This window comes from Equus przewalskii, chromosome 5, assembly GCF_037783145.1.
Source record: "Equus przewalskii isolate Varuska chromosome 5, EquPr2, whole genome shotgun sequence".
Classification (NCBI taxonomy): domain Eukaryota; kingdom Metazoa; phylum Chordata; class Mammalia; order Perissodactyla; family Equidae; genus Equus; species Equus przewalskii.
Window position 1 is genome coordinate 71104049 of NC_091835.1, and position 15791 is coordinate 71119839.

The 15791-nt window shown below is 56.3% G+C and overlaps 1 protein-coding gene across 1 annotated transcript; it reads right to left on the reverse strand.

Moving 5' to 3' along the window:
• Positions 1 to 102: 102 nt before the first annotated feature.
• Positions 103 to 15528, reverse strand: SPRYD3 (SPRY domain containing 3). Its single transcript, XM_070621427.1, has 11 exons — positions 15132 to 15528; positions 13511 to 13657; positions 12440 to 12515; positions 11820 to 11944; positions 11373 to 11508; positions 10341 to 10526; positions 3287 to 3436; positions 2793 to 2850; positions 2029 to 2148; positions 1770 to 1942; positions 103 to 1443 (listed from the first exon to the last, which is right to left on the reverse strand). The coding sequence occupies exons 1-11, from the start codon at positions 15152 to 15154 to the stop codon at positions 1309 to 1311; spliced, it is 1329 nt and encodes a 442-aa protein (XP_070477528.1). The 5' UTR covers positions 15155 to 15528; the 3' UTR covers positions 103 to 1308.
• Positions 15529 to 15791: the final 263 nt, after the last annotated feature.

A 15791-nucleotide genomic window follows, 5' to 3' on the forward strand; every position in this document is an offset into this window, starting at 1 on the left:
CTTGGCCTCACCCTAGTCCACATGTCCCCGGTGAGCAAGCTACCCCTACCTCCAGCCCTGCCCTAGCCCAGTGCACTGGGAAGGATTCCCCTGTTCCGGCCGTACTGATAAATATGGAAACTCCATCTTTATTGGCTGTATAAACGTCTCTGGTCTGTACATACATTTCTTACATCATAGTGCAGGGCCTGACGGGAGGGCCAAAGGGCAGGCCCCAGCAGCACAACAGCTCACCACCTTTCCCCAAAGCCCTACCCACTCTGTGCAAACCAAGGCCAACAGCTCCTGCTCCTCTTCCTCTCAGGAGAAGCCACTGTGTGGGGCGGGGCCAGGGGTCAAGGGGTGGGAGACACAGGTAAGTGCTGGAATCAAACACTGAAGCAAAACAGGCAGCAAGCTGGGGTTGGGGGCCGGGGGTGAGGGCCGAGCTGCCTCTAGGCTCCCTCGGCCAGGGGTCCAGGGCTCACAGTCTTGCCGTCACCAGGGCAGGAGAGACATGCTCCGGAGTCTCAGCCTGCATCCCAAGGAATGAGGGACAAGGGTGCCACAGGTGAGCTGAGGATGGGAGCACAGGAAGAGAGAAGCAAGAGCCCCAGGCCCTCACCGCACAGCCCCTCCCATTCCCCTAACATGTAATGGGCACCCATCTGTGTGCACAGCTTGGGGGGGCCGGAGCCTTGGGCTCTCTGTGGGACGGGCGCCTGAGCAGGCAGTGAGGCGGAAAGCTGGCTCTCAGAAAAGAACAGAGACCCTACAGGAGTCTTCTCGGGACAGCAGGCAGTGAAAGGAAACAGGGCCCAAGAGAGCCCCCCTAGCCCAGCCAGGGGGGAGGACAGCAGCAACTGGTTCACACGATGGGACAGGGAACGAAAAAGAGAAGAATGCAAGGAGAAATACTGTGGTAAATAGCGGAGGGGGCTGTCTCCACTCGCCCCTCAGCAGAGCCTCACGCCCAAATAGCAGCTGAGACAGGGTGCTCACCCCTCTCCACTCCCCTGGGCCAGTGGGGAAAGGGGATGCGGGAGCCCACTGGCTAAAGCAAGTGGGACCCATCGACATTGCAATACCCTTCTATGGGCCTCTTACTGTCCAGCCAGGGACTCGGGCCCAGGGACTGATGACGGGGGCAGCACCAGGGCAGAAACGTGGGCACCGAGGAGCCTGGCAGGGGCCTGGTGTGGTAGGGGCAGAGGGACTATGCGCCCCGTGGGACCTGCTGGGTGAGCAAATCCTCGGGGAACTCAGGAACTGGGTCCTGGTCCTGCAAGGGTGAGGAGAGGGAGGAAGGGCAGGGCTGGGGAGGAGCCCCTAGCCACTCAGTGGATGCAGATCCACTTTGACTTTCTCCCCGCAGCTCAGCATTCCGATGGTGGGGAAGAAGCCCCCAGAGGGCACAACAGCATCCTTCTTCCCGATGATCTTGCCATTCCGAGTGAAGAAAACCTAGGGGCGGGGGTGCAGAACAGAGTGGAACAAGCAGCTCTGGCCTCTCCTCTGAGGATGCTGCACCCCAATCACCTTCGATGCCCAGCACTTCAGAGAGACTTAGGGTGATGCGGAAAGTGACCACAAGAGGGCGTCCTGAGGCTGGAAACCAGCCTCCCAACCAGTCTCCCCAGCTGCGCACTCAGGTTACCTCGGAACAGGAAGGCGCCGGCAGCAGTGCCCGCCTTTCCCCTCCCTCCCCCGCCTCCGCCTTCCTCTTCCCACAGGGCCAGGCTTGCTAAGGCCCAAGAACCCTAGGCCGACCCCAAACCTCCCCAACTCACCACCACCTTCTTGCCCTCGTGCTCCGGCTCTATCTCTTCCCCATCTTCTTCCTCCTCCTCTTCCTCCTCTTCCTCTTCGCCTTCCTGGTGCAGGTACATGACATTCCGGACGTTCCGGACGGCCCGGGCAGTCGGGGACAGGATCACTGTGTCACAACTGTCATCACTGTCACCTAGGAGGCCAAGGAACCTGAGCTTTTGTGGTATTGCCCCCACCCCCTGCCCGACCAGCCTGGCTAGGCACCCCCACCCCACTTACCCTCACTGTCCAGAATGTAGTCCCGAGGGAACATGATTCCACAGCCCATAATGTCCCCTTTGTAACAGCGTGGCCCAAAGGGGTCCCCCACGCCACTGCCATGGAAGATCTTCCCATCGTCTGTTGGAGGGAGGGGAGAAGACACACACTTGAAGGAGGGGCTGACACTACTCCCCGCAGAGGGCCCTTGCTTGGAGTTGAGCTCCCCTACCTCCCTCTCGGGGCTTGAGGAAGGGAGGGGACAAGAAACAAAGATGGAGAGACGGGAGACAGAAGGCAAGATGGCACCAAAGACGAAAAGAGACGCAATGTCTGGCCGTTCAAGGGGCTGGGGGCGGGGGGGCACTCCCTCACAGAGTCAGTCAGAGAGGTGAGAGGGGCTGAGGAGGGGAGGGAGAGGTGGGACCAAGAGCTCCTGGCTCCTCCTTTTCTAAAGAAAGCCCTAAAGGAAATCAAGCCGACCAAAAAAAGAAAATGCAAAATCTGCAGGAAAGGCGCAGAAGGAGCCAGCTCAGAGGCCTGGAATGTCCAGTTCAGCCCAGATCCTCCGCCCCTGCTCTGCCCCCCTGGCTTTTAAGGCTGGGAGGAAAAACACAGAGGACAGGAAAGCACCACAGCCTGGGAAGGGGAGATGAGGCAGCCGGGGGGGGGGGGGGGGGGAAGTCTCCCCAGCCAGATGCTGGGGGAATAGCCAGGAAAATGGATGTCCCTGTGCCTCTGCATCCCCCTCAATCCTGGCCACCCGAGGGCAGCCCCTTACTCACCTGCATGATAAGCCACAGACCCTCTGCTCCAGCCAGGGTGCCTGTTCTTGGGATAGTCCTGCATGAAGAAGAAAATCTATGGTACCATGCCCGAGAAAGAGGACAGGCAAGAGTGGTGTCTGAACCTTCCGTCTTCTGGAATCGGCTACAACCCAGAAGGCTGCTCACCACCCCCACGGCCTCTCACACCCTTCAGGCACGCGAGGGTGCGGGGGAAGCATGGAAGGTGAGGAGGTGCTGGCTTTCATGGCCAGGGCTACAGGCTGCCCCCACCCCACATCCGGGCGTCGGTGTGTGTGGTACAGTCACGACCCCTCTCTCAGGTCCTAGGTCATGCAGGGTCTGTACCCTTACACAGCAGACACATACAACTGTGTCCTGTTTCAGGTTAAGAGCCCCGCTGCAGCCTGGCCCCCCTGATCTCCCCAAGAGCTCCCGGCCCTATCCCAACAGCCCCAGGGCTCAGCAGGTAGAAAGTCAGTGCTCATGCCCACCTTCCGGGCCAGCCCCAGGGCGATGTAGCATTTCTCTCCAGGGTCCACAATCTCCACCTCGAAGTAGTGGCTACGCGTGCTGAGTGGGTGCCGGGCCTGGGCCAGCCCCACGTCCACGATGCTCTTGCCCTTGCCCAAGTATTCCAGCAGCTGGAGGGGAAGAGACGGGGTAGGGAGGTAGTGGGCAGGCCAACACCCGCCCTGGAAACCTGGTCCCAGGGAGTTGGGGACCTGTTTCCCAGGTCTGACAAAAACCCTGGCTGAAGAGCGCAAGGATCCCAGAGTCACAGAGTGGGTCTCAACATTCTAAGCAAGCGTGGGAAAACACGGATGGGGCGGGGTATGGAAGGAGCCAGCGTGAGCAGGAGGACTGGGCCCCTTGCTGGACGCTGTGCCCACCTGCCTACTGAGCCAAAGACCCTTGCCTTGCTTGGGGGAGACAGGGAGGCTGAGCGCCAGGAACCACAGGAGGGGTCTCAAGGCTATGTCACCACTTCCGAGACACTTTGCTGGGAAAAGCCCACCCCAGGGGCCCTGAACACAGAGAAAAGGAGAAGGGACGACTAGGCTGAGAGGAAACTTGACGACTTTCTCAGGGGACCTGCTGGGGACTGGGGACAGGGAGGATGCAGAGGGCGGGTGCCAACTCCAGAGGCTGCGGAGGGGCAAGACGAGCTCAGAGGCCAGTTCTGCCTGAGCCTGACGGAATTTCTCAAGGCTTTTGTTTCACTTGGCTTTGAACAGAGCTGTTCCTGGTTGGGTCAGGGAGGTGCTGAGGGGAGCCAGGGAACCCAGAACGAGCTGCTCCACTCCTCCACCGAATGTGAGGGAGGGGAGCAGGCAGAACAAAGCTAGGAAGGCAGGCTTTCGTGCTCCCAGCCCCTTGCAGCTCTTTCAAGCTGGAGTGGGGGGGGCAGATGACTGATGGGCTCTTGGGGCTCTTCAGACCCACAGTGGTCCTGCCTGGGCATGATGGGGCGGCAACCCCCAACAATCTGGGAGGATTTATTTATCAGTTGTCATGGTAACAGTAGGGCTATGACTCAACCGCATCCCCTCTTTCTCCCTCACCATCACCTGGGATTCCTTAATCCCTTTTTAATTAGCCAAACTGCCCCTCAAGACTTTCTTCTACCCTCCCACCCCTCCAGCCCTGAAGAAAATACGCGCCCTGGGGACCTCCTCCACTTATCCCTGGCAAGCCTTGGGATGCTGGCCTCTCACTCCCCAGGAACTCCTGCCTGAACAGGAAAGGAATTAGGCTCGCCTGCACCAGCATGGAAGCCTCTGTGCGTCTTCAGCAGAGGCAGGTGCTGCATCCTCACCACCCTCTTCAGAGGAAAGGGAGGGACTTGGTCTCCTCCTCAGCCCTGGATCCCCAAAGCCCTGCCACCTCAAGTCCAGCCTCTCCTCCTCTCCAAAGAGAACTGGAGGTGGCAGGGGGTGGAGGACACCCAGGGAAAAGCCAGAGATGTATGGGAGACCACCGAAATCCACACCCAGGCTCGCTCTTCTCTAATCCCTCCAGCCAAGACCTTACAGCTTTCGGATGACACTGGCTCTTCGATCTATTTATTTCTTGACACTCCATTATAGCACCTGCTTTCCCATCAGAAAGGGGTCCCTGCAGGTCTGATTTACTGAGGATTAATTAAGGCCCACACTGTTTGAACTCTGTCTGCGGTCCTCCATGTCTTCTCTGCTCGGCCTGGGCTCCTCCTCAGCATCTCTCCCCATGAGCTGGGAGGGGTGGGGCTTGATGCACATTAACTAGCTCACACTCCACCCAGTCCGAGCAGCCCCCAGCCCACCCTCTCCACCCAGCATTGCAGAACGGGGTGGGGGACCCCACAGCTGCCCTTGACCCACTCCATCCAACTGGCCTGAGCATGGGAAACACAGTGTTCTCCGCTTCCAGAGCCAAGAGACAGCGGATCCAGATCCTGATCCTTGGGAAAAACCCGCCCAACCGTTCCCTGTGCCTCGGCCGGGCCGAGAAGGGCAGCCTGCAGTTGTGTCTGCGGATAGGGCGGGGACGCTTCCTCACGCTAAAAGGCCAGGAAGAACACACCAACATGAACTGACACCCACCCCACCCTGCCAAGCAGTTCAGACAGCCTGCTGAGAGCCTGTAAGGCCAGGTCCCTGCACAATTTCCCCTTTTCAGGACAGGAACCAGGGGTCAGCCCTGGGGCCGAGTGGTTAAGTTGGTGTGCTCCGCTCCCAAGGCCCACGGTTCTGCCGGTTCGGATCCTGGGCACGGACACAGCACTGCTCATCAGGCCACACTGAGGCGGCGCCCCACATGCCACAGCTAGAAGGACCCACAACTAAAACATATACAACTATGTACTGGGGGGATTTGGGGAGAAAAAGCAGGGAAAAAAAAAAGAAGATTGGCAACAGTTGTTAGCTCAGGTGCCAATCTTTAAAAAAAAAAAGAGAGAGAGAGCAAGGACCCACCCAGCCCTCAGGATGGAAGCCGCCCCAAGTCATCTGACCCTCTCTGATCAGAGATCCTGCTCCTGGGCAAAGTCCTCCCAAGCCCTCCAGAGCCTTCTCAGAGCACTAGTGGAAGGGGTGGGGAAGTCTGGCTCCCTGACGATCCTGCTAAGTACACTGCTACCTCTGCAGACCAGGGCTGTTAGGAGCCTGGAAGAGAGGGGAGGTTTAGGCCTGGAGCCTGAGATGCTGGTCCCTCAATCTGTGCTTCAGATGCCTCTTTAGTTTGAAAGAAAATCAAATGGACCTAGGTTCAAATCCTAACTCCTATTACTGACTAGCCACTAGCCTTGAGCAAGTGACCTTCCCTTCTTTAAGCCTCAGTTTCTCCAACAGTAAAAGAAGGACACTATTACCTGCCTCTCCTAACATGGGTAGGAAGAATAAATGAAGTGACTGTCGAGTGCTCAGCACGGAGCCCGACACCCAGTGTGTGATCAGTGCACATTTCTGCCGTTCCCTAAATCAGGAAATGGGGGTATACTGGGACTGGCCAACATATTAATGCTCCTGAAACATTACAGTCACCCCAAAGCTACAACAGACTTAAACTACCAATCACAAAAAAGGAAACAATCTTTCCTCTCGGCCCTGACCTCCAACTACAATGGCCACTTCGTCTCCCAGAAGGGGTCACCGTTTCCCTAGGACAGATGACTACTCCCCAGATTAGTTTACCCCAACTGACCAACGGTCCTCCTCCCAGTGTTCCTCCTGGAACAATGCCCATTCAACAGGAATGTTCCCCTGCATCTTTGGAAAGGGTAGAGGGAACCCTTTCCTTGGGGCTCTCAAGCCCCCTGCCTCCAGGCCTCGCTCCCCTCAAATGATGAAAGCCCTCAGAGGCCAAACAAGTGGACTGGATGCCACAGAGCAGAGGCTGCAGAGCAGAGAACAGAGCGCCTCCTGCACCCCACCCCCTCCCACCCCCCTAGGGGTAGGGCCTTCTCGGCCTCTTCTCTCCTGCTGGTATCCGCCCTCCTCTTGCCAGCAGAGACCCTAATCCCTCTTGACAGGAGCAAGGGAGGGCTCAGTGCCCTAAGGGCCTAGAAGCAGCTGAAACAAGAACAAGAACATGCTCCCCACGGCCAGCTCAGGCCCCAACACGGTCTCCTTCTGGGTTGGGTCTGAGAGGACCCCTGGGAGGGTGGGGCCTCACTCACCCCCCTTTGTGTACCAAATTTGTTGCCCCGTCACTAAGGAGTTGTCAGAGGAGCTAGGAACAGGAAACAAAGACAGAATGAGTCTAATCCCTGAACTTTACCTCCTGCCCCCGCCCCCCCCCATTACCTCACTTTGCAAGGCCTAGGGGCAGGGATGAGGCAAGGGGCAACACCGCCATCCCTGAGCAAACCCTGAGCAGACGTGGGAGCAATTCTTCAACACCCTCAGAGCTCCAGGGAGCGGGGATTCTTTAGGAGGGCAAACTGAGGCCACACGAAGCAGGGGAAGAATTCTACTCAAGAAAGAGCCAGGTCTGGGGCCAGCCCCATGGCCGAGTGGTTAAATTTGCATGCTCCGCTTCGGCAGCCCAGGGTTTCACAAGTTCAGATCCTGGGCACGGACATGGCACCGCTCATCAAGCCACACTGAGGCGGCGTCCCACATGCCACAACTAGACGGACCCACAACTAGAATATACAACTCTGTACTGGGGGCTTTGGGGAGAAGAAGAAGAAAAAAGAAGACTGGCAACAGATGTTAGCTCAGGTGCCAATCTTTAAAAAAAAAGAAAGAGTGAGCCAGGTCTGACTATATATAGATACTGAGCTCAAACAAATACAACTGAATATTAACAACTATTGAATCTAGGTAGCGGGTATACGGGTGTTCACTATACTATTTTTTCAACTTTCCGTATGCTTGAATTTTTCAGTTGATATGTTGGAGGAAAAAAAAAGTCAGGAACTGAATTCACTCTTCTTTATGGGAAGAGCCAGTGAGAAGGGAAAAGAGAGGATGATTGAGACTCCAAAACTGAGAGAAAGGGCTAAGAGTACAGAAATTTCAAGGCAGCCAAGAAAACTCACTAGAAGGGCCTCGGGGGAAGTGGGCATTGAAGACCAGGAACTCCGGCTCCATCCTATGAGGGGGCGGGGGAGAGGAGATGAGCGGCTGCAGCAGAGCGGGCTTGGGGAGAAGGTCCAGCAGGTATTAGATGGTGGGAAGGGGGGGCGGTCAATGGATGACTATCGGCTTAGTCTGCTACTCACTCACTGTCTGACATTTGAACAAGTCTCTTCACTTTTCTCTGGGAAAGTTTTTTCATCAATAGCACAAGAGGATATCTGGGAATGCGTGAGCTGTCACAATGACTAGGGGAGGGGGCTCCTATGTCTGGGAACCAGGGAAGCTAACTGTCCAGCATGTCAAGGAACTGTCTCCCACCTAAAATGCCAGCTGAGAACTCCTGGCCTGGCTGGCATCAAAGCCTCTCCCAAACCCTCGTGGTTCCAAAGGGCGCTCTACTGGGTACATGATCCAGGGCAGGAGAAACAGGTTCCACCAACAGCAGAGGTCTGCAGCCCCGGGGCAGGGCTTCCCACAGAGGGGAATAGAAAACAGGAAGGGCAAAGAGGAGAAACAACTGTGATAGACATCTTTAGAAACAGGAGGCACAGTCACTGCCCAAATGACCTCTCCCAGGCTCCTCCAGGCTGACACACTCTGATCGCTGGATCAGAAATACTGTCAGAGGGACAAGAGGGAGGAGGCCAAGAGACAAGTGGAGATGAGAGGCCAAGGGGATGGAAGACACCGGGTAAAAGTCACCCTCATTTGAAAGATGAGGTGGCTGGCAAGACTAGAAGAGGCACATGTCCCCCAAGAGGCTCATGCCCAAGTCTTCCCAGAGAAGTAAATGCACAAGGAGTAGTTGGCACGTGCCAGCTGTCCCAAGCTAGGGTGATGGTCTGAGAAAAGAGCCAAACTCAACAGCTTACGTCCAAGGAAGAAAAAAGTCTGAAACGTGACCTGAGGGCATTCGGGGAGGGCAGAGAGGAAGGAAGGCTATCTATAAATGTCTACAGGATTCTGCATCAATTATAAAAGATTGCCTGGAAGAAGCTGGGAGCAGAGTGGGGACAGGTCCAGGCAGGGAAAGGATGCCAGGAAAAAACTCTTGAGGAGAGGTCAGGGATGAGAGCTGGAACACCGCCCTGGCTCAGTCCCAACTTCAACTCTGTAGATGTTGTCAAAATGATGGTGGAAGCGGAAAAGAAAGGAAAGAGATGAGGGCCAAGGAGTGGGCATCTGAGGCCTCCTGGCTGGTAGCCACTGCAGTCCTTGGCCCCCAGTGCCAGAAGGGGGTGCAGAGTGTCAAAAGCAGCAGGAAGGCACACTTTCTGCCATTCTCCTTGCGTTCGACTCACCTTGAACTCCAGAAGGGAGGAGCTCTGCTCATAATCCACTCCCACCCCCCACTGCTTCTGTTTTGCTATCAAAGGCTGAATTGAAAACAGCCTGGGTTGGGGTGAGAAGGCCAGAGGGTGGAGAAAAAGGTTGAGTCGGGAGCAAGAGGGCAGCAGAGGGACAATTCAAAGTGGGAGGCTGGAGCAGCCCACTAGAGGTCAGGGCCAGACCCCTGACTCAGCATCCATTCACTCCCAACCCAGCATGAGGCACAGGGGTTAGATACGAAGAATTTCCCAGGGCCGGCCCAGTGGCACAGCGGTTAAGTTCACAGGTTCCTCTTTGGCGGCCCAGGGTTCACCGGTTCGGATCCTGGGTGCAGACCTACGCACTGCTCATCAAGCCATGCTGTGGCAGGTGTCCCACATAAAATAGAGGAAGATGGGCACAGATGTTAGCTCAGGGCCAGTCTTCCTCAGCAAAAAGAAGACTGACAGCAGATATTAGCTGAGGGCTAATCTTCCTGAAAAAAAGAATTTCCCTCTCTCAAGGTCCACACACTTCCCAAGAAATCCAGGGAGAGCTTAAAGCAGGTATGACAACAAGCTGTATACAGAAGCAAGCTTTGGCGGGTCAGGGACTCTCACTGACTCTTCATCTGCCTCTCTCCGCATCCTCTACAAAATGTAGGGGAAGACAGGAGAGACTGACATTGACACTCACTCAAAAGATCTCAAAGAACCTTCCTCTACATGAGTGGGACTTGTGACCACACCTGCCCCACAGCACAGTGAACGGAAAGCTTGGGCCAGCTGAGCTGAGACTGAGCCAAAGGGGGATCTAGGCATCCTGACGCCAAATCAGCCCGAGCCTCTCAAGGCAGGTGTGCAGGGCAGCAGAGGGCACCAGGGGCCGGAGGAACCACAGAAGCCCAAGGAGAACTACAACTTGTTCTGAAGGAAAAGCAGTGAACCTGAGCTCTCAAATGAAGGGGAAGGGAAGAAGGAGACTCTGCGCTGAGGAGGACACAGACCTGCACTCAAGGAGCCATGTCAGGGCCCCAGGCTACCCTGCCAACATTCCCATTGCCCAAACCCTGCAAAAGACACATCCTCACTCCCCATTCTACACAATCCAGACACACTTAAGTGGCCCCACAGGTGTTCTGCCCAGCCCCCCCACCCCACTGCCCCTTACTCACAGTTCCGCAGACTCGGACATCATGCAGCCGGCCCCACTCGTCCTCATAACTGTCCACCATCATGACACTGTCGTCCTCACGGCCCAGCTCTGCGTTGAGGTGCAGGCGCACCTCCTCACCGAGGGAGTGCATGCCCACTGCGGGAAACAGCCCGTCTGGGGACATGGGCATGATGGTGGAGCCCACCTGCAGCAGAGGGAGGGAGGGAGCAGCCGTCTGGCTCACTTTTCCACAGCTCATCTAATTCTCACAGGGCACTTTTGAGATGCAACAAATAATTATCACACGCACTGACAGATAGAAAAACAGAGGTACAGAAAAGTTTAAAAAGTTGCTACGTCCTCCTGGCTGAGCACGGCATCCACAGAGCTAGAAGGCAAACACAAGTCTCTTGACTTGCTGCCAGATCCTTCAGGTACGTGCGAGTGGGCACTGGAGCAGGAAAGGGCTGAGGTAAGGATGCTATGAGGCAGGGCCTCCCCCCAGGCAATTTCCCAGGGTGGGGATGGAGCTGGGGAGGGGAAGAAAGAGAGCTAGGGTCTTTCTCTTCTATTTGCTCCTTTCCCATCTCTTCCCCACTACAAGTCTCTCTCTGAAGACAGAAGAAAAGGAGAAGTGAAACCAGGAAAATAAAACACAGAAAGGACACATCCTCAAAGGCATTCAGTCAAAATCCAATGAGGACCTCCAGCTTATCATGCAGCCAGGCCACAATCTCCCCCTCTTTTTTTCTGCTCAAAACCTTCCCGCAAATCACCCAATTCTGTCTCCCACAATTTCTGTTCCTTCACTGCACTAACTCGCCCCTCTGCGTCTATCTTCTGGGCAATGCCCCAGCTTCCCCTGGGCAGGGAAAGTGTCTTCTTCCACATGCAGGAGACTTCAGGAGCATCGGAGGCTGGACTGAAGGAGATGGGAACTGAGCCTACGGGTCCCTAGGCAAGCCCCAGCCAGCAGACTTTTTCTTATTACTCCCATGAATCCTTGGACAGCTTCAAGCCACTTATGTCCCACCCAGGATTTCCCACTCACCCGCTTCCCATTTTTGGTGAAGAAGATCTGGGCGGTCTGCACATCAAAGGACACAGGCTCAATGCCACAGCCAATCCGGTCCCCGGAGTTGCACTTTGATCCAAACTGGCGGCCCTTGGCCCGGCCATTGTACAGCCTGCGGACAGAGCAGCACAGACACAGGACCCGAGCCTGACCTCCCAACTTCTCCCCTGTGCCAACAGCCAAGGCCTTGTCTCGCTGCTCCCAGTCACTCAGCCATGGCATCCACCTATGTCCTCGCGCGTGCTCCACCCTCCCCTCTAAGTCTGCAAACCTCCAAGAGTAGCCATCAGGAAAGTCCCGATCAGAAAAGTCTATGAAAATACCCCAAGATAGGTGTAGGAGTGGCAAAAGCCACCCTGAGGTAGGCCTTCCTATCTAAGATTCCCGAATCCACAGGGTCAGCTTCCACAGGGGGCAACTCACTTGCCATCATCAGCATGGTAGGCCACAGAGTCGGGCAACCAGCCAGGCTGGTGATCCAAGCTGTAGTACTGAGGGACTAGCCCCACAGCAATGGTGCCCCGGACCCCACTGTCCACGATAGACACCTGGAGGGAGGAGAGCGGGGCACGTTTAGCAGGAGGGGGAACAGATGAATTGCTGGGAATGCAGGAAGGGGAGTCAGACCTCAAAGGGGGCTGAAGCTCAAAGAGACAAAAGACATGGGAATCAGAGAGGGATAGGGCACTCAGAGGGAGAGCTCAGCAGAGCGGGGCCTATTTTACCATAATTATCTAGAAAATGGTTTCCAAGCTATGGAAAAAAGAAGGGAGAGGAAGTAGATGCTGGGCTTGGGTAAGGGCATGGGAAAGGAGTGGGTCAAAGCCCACCTAGGTGAGGGGCAGGAGAGCAGAGGGACAGGGTGACAGGACCCCAGGGCACCTGTCTCTCAGATTAGGCACAACACTATCCTGTGCCCTTTTCCCAGACAACAGGACAGCCCTGATGGAAAATTACAAGGACCAGATCAAGAATCTAGTAAAAGAGCTCCTTGGGGCTTAAAGATCTCACCCCCTGCTCTGCCCACCCACTATCTTGATCACCTCAAAATAATTGCTGTCCTTGGTGAGGGGTCGAGAAGCCACGTAGCAGCCAACTTCACCGGAGTTTCCATGGTAACTAAGGAGGAATGAGGGGGGAGCTCCATTAGCAGCCTAGCCCAGGAGTTGGAGGGAGGGCCTCAGCATCCCCAACCCCCACCCTGCGAGGGCCAGCACAGGAGTATCCATCAGGCCACACTTCAGGACGTCTGCACAGACACAACAAGATACTTGAGGTCGCCCACCCCTCCTGCTGCCTCCAGCCAGGGTCCAACCCACACCAGACCAACGCAAGCCGGGCTTCTTCATTTCCGGGAGGAAAAGAATGCAGAGCCTCCCTTGGTTGCCTATTAGGGGTCTCACAACCCTGTCTAACCTCAATCCCTCATGCTGCAGCTTCGGCCCTTTTCCTCTGGCTCTGTCCTCAGCGGAGCTGGAGAACGGCTGGTCTCTATCCTCTGTACCAAAGCCCTTCGTAGATTGGAAGACAGTTATTCAGTCCCCACTCCTCAGCTTTCTTGTCTCCAGGCTAAATAGTACTACTTCCTTCCCCCTTCAGGGACAACTTTGTGAGAAAACTAGGCTCGAAGGACTCAGGGAAGGGGTTCGGGCCAGAAAAGAAAGTGAAAACAAACAGAAACACACAAACCAAAAGGAGTGGAAGATGGCGGGCAGGACGGACTACAGAACTGTCCTTCCTAAAACAGGAAAGCCACTGCCTTTGAAACGGCCACTCTTCACCAAACTCGACCCTGAGATGCAGGCAGGAGACCCAGACACCCCACAGACCCACTGGAGTCCTCTCAACAAGGCACTCGGGCAACTCTGAGACCTCAGCAGGCTCCCATCCCTGACATCAGTGATTCCAATGCGGACCAGGACAGCGGCCCAGAGACCAGGTGGGAAGGAGCGCAGGGCGGAGCAGCAGCATGTGCTCCCTGGGAAAGGCCTCCAGGATCAACAGCAGCCTCCTCCCAGGGCAGGGGAGACAGTCCTCTGCCTCTGAAAGAGCCTCTTTTCATCTCTGAGATCCGGCACGGAAAGGAAAATGTGGACGCACTCCCCTAAACTCACCTCAAAGTGTCTCCATCTACAAGAATGTGCTTGAACCTCTCCTGATACCGGAAAGCCCGCACCTCTCGAATCTCCCGAATCCGCCGGCGCCAATTCAGAAACCGGTAGTGCAGGTTGAGGTCATCCATCTTGTTCATGAGAACAAACCTGCCATGGGGAGAAGGCCACTGAGGGGACAGCAGGACCCTGAGCAAAACACTGCAGCATGTTTGACCCAGAATGCAGAGAGGGCCCTGCACTTGAAGCCAGTTGCCCAAGCTGACCTCAACAACCCCCATCCTCATCCTTTCGTTCAGCAAATATTTGCTGAGCTCCAACTGTGTGCACTGTTCCAGGTGTAGGGATACAGCCATGAACAAGACAGGTGGGGTTCCTGTTCTCAGAGCACTTTCATTCTAGTGGGGCAGGCATAACAGAAAGGACAATGTCAGACAGTGGAGGAGAAAACAGAGCGATGCAAGAAAGAATAATGGGTGACCGCTAGCTAAAGGACACTTTGGATAGAGTGGACAGAGAAGGCCTCTCTGAGGAGGTGACATTCGAGTTCAGATGAGAAGGAGCCAGGCATGTGACAAGCCCAAGAAAGAGCATTCCAGGCAGAGGGGACAACCAGGACACAGGTCCTGGGGTGGAGCTGGCATGGTAGAGAAATAGAAAGGCCAGGGTGGCCGGCGTGTAGGGAATGTGATGGAGAATGTACAAGAAGAGGATGGGAAGAAGGCAGGGGCCAGATAAGAGGCCCTACAGACCTTCTTAAGGAGCTTGGATTTTATCCCAAGTGTGATGGGAAGCCTCTGGAGGGTTTTAAGCAAGAAAATGACATGATTTTAAGGTTTATCAGATCTTAAAGATCATTCAGGCTGTTGGTTGGAGAACTGATCATACGAGAAACAAGAGAAGCGGCCAACAATTCATTAGGGGTTCAGATGAGAGATGGCATCCGCTAAGACGGTAGCAGTGAAGAGAGACCGGAGTAGGATGACTCCAGTATTTAAAACACCAACAGTGCTAACACATGAATGAATGAATAAATTTTTCCTGGGAGTTAAAAGTGAGAAAAAGGGGAGGGACTTTTCTCCTCCCATCCCCCAAACCCTAGGAGAGGGGTTCCACCATGGCCTGACAGTCACTTGCACACAGTAGGTGCTTAGAAAGCCTTAGCGGGGCTGATTTCAATCCCAATGCGCATGTCACGCCCTTCTGCAGCAGCTCCGAGCCACCACGTGGCCCAGAGGGTAGGCACCTGCGGACAGCCCTCCCGGGCGCTCGGCCAGCCCTCGACGCCAGCGAGAACCCGGACGCCAGACCTACGGCCATCTCTCGCCTGGAACCCCATAGCCCGGGCACCAGCGAGTGGCGGCCACACTGGCCCCGCCTCCGCCCCGGGCACGGCCTAGTCACTCAAACGAGACCCGGGGGCCAGGGGGCCTGTCCGGTCAGTGTGACCGCGCCCAGTCTCCCCAGGCCCCGCACGGGCCCAGGAAGGTCCCCAGGGAGGAAGCCCAGGGACCGGAGCGCAAGGCCCCGCCCCTGACCCCAGCCTCCGCCCAGGACCCCCGCCTCCCTCCTCAGGCTCCGGGGAGACCCGAGGCCTCGGGACCCCGCCCCGATCCCCGCCTACCGGGGCCGCCGCGTCCTCCTCATCCATAGGCCTCTCAGCTCCGCACACTAGCTCTTCGGCCGCCGCCACCACACACATCCGGGTCCCCGCCCTTCCTACGCTCCCCGAGGCCCGCCCCCCGCACCCACCGCTGCCAATCCGAAGCGGCCTAGGACGACAGGCACCTGCAGGAGCAAATCGGAGGACGCAGGCCGGTCGGGCGCGGCCCGGTGAACCGAGTACCTAGCGCGGGGCAGGGGCTTGTGAGCCCGAGTGTGAGGAGGCGGGAGGCGGCGACGTGGCGGCGCGGACGCCGCCCTGGGCGTCCGGGGCGCTGACAGGGCGGCCCAGGGGTGGCTCCTGCGCCGGGCGGGGCGGGCAGAGAAGGGCGCTGCGCACTAACACGGGGAATGTGTCCTGAGCGCTCGTTCCGTCCCAGACGTGATGCTAAAAGCTTTGTAGGATGTCCTTTTATTCCACTCAACCACCTTATGAAATGAATCGTATTATTATCTCCTTTTTGCAGATGAAGAGCGTGAGGCTGGCCTCCATAGCTCGCGCGCTTAACTGTCACCATATGCTTTATATTCTCCCGAGTTCCTTCCGCTTCATGTCGCTTCTCGTTCATTCTGGGGAGGACATTCCCCGTTCCAGGAGGAGAGAACTTCGGATGCAGAAAGC

Excerpts from the sequence above, each read along its gene's own strand:
- SPRYD3 (XM_070621427.1), bottom strand. The coding sequence starts at position 15,154 with ATGAGGAGGACGCGGCGGCCCCG. Across the intron at positions 12,516-13,510 it reads GTAGATGGAGACACTTTGAG|TTACCATGGAAACTCCGGTG; the intron begins GTGAGTTTAGGG and ends ATTCCTCCTTAG. Across the intron at positions 1,943-2,028 it reads CTACATTCTGGACAGTGAGG|GTGACAGTGATGACAGTTGT; the intron begins GTAAGTGGGGTG and ends TTGGCCTCCTAG.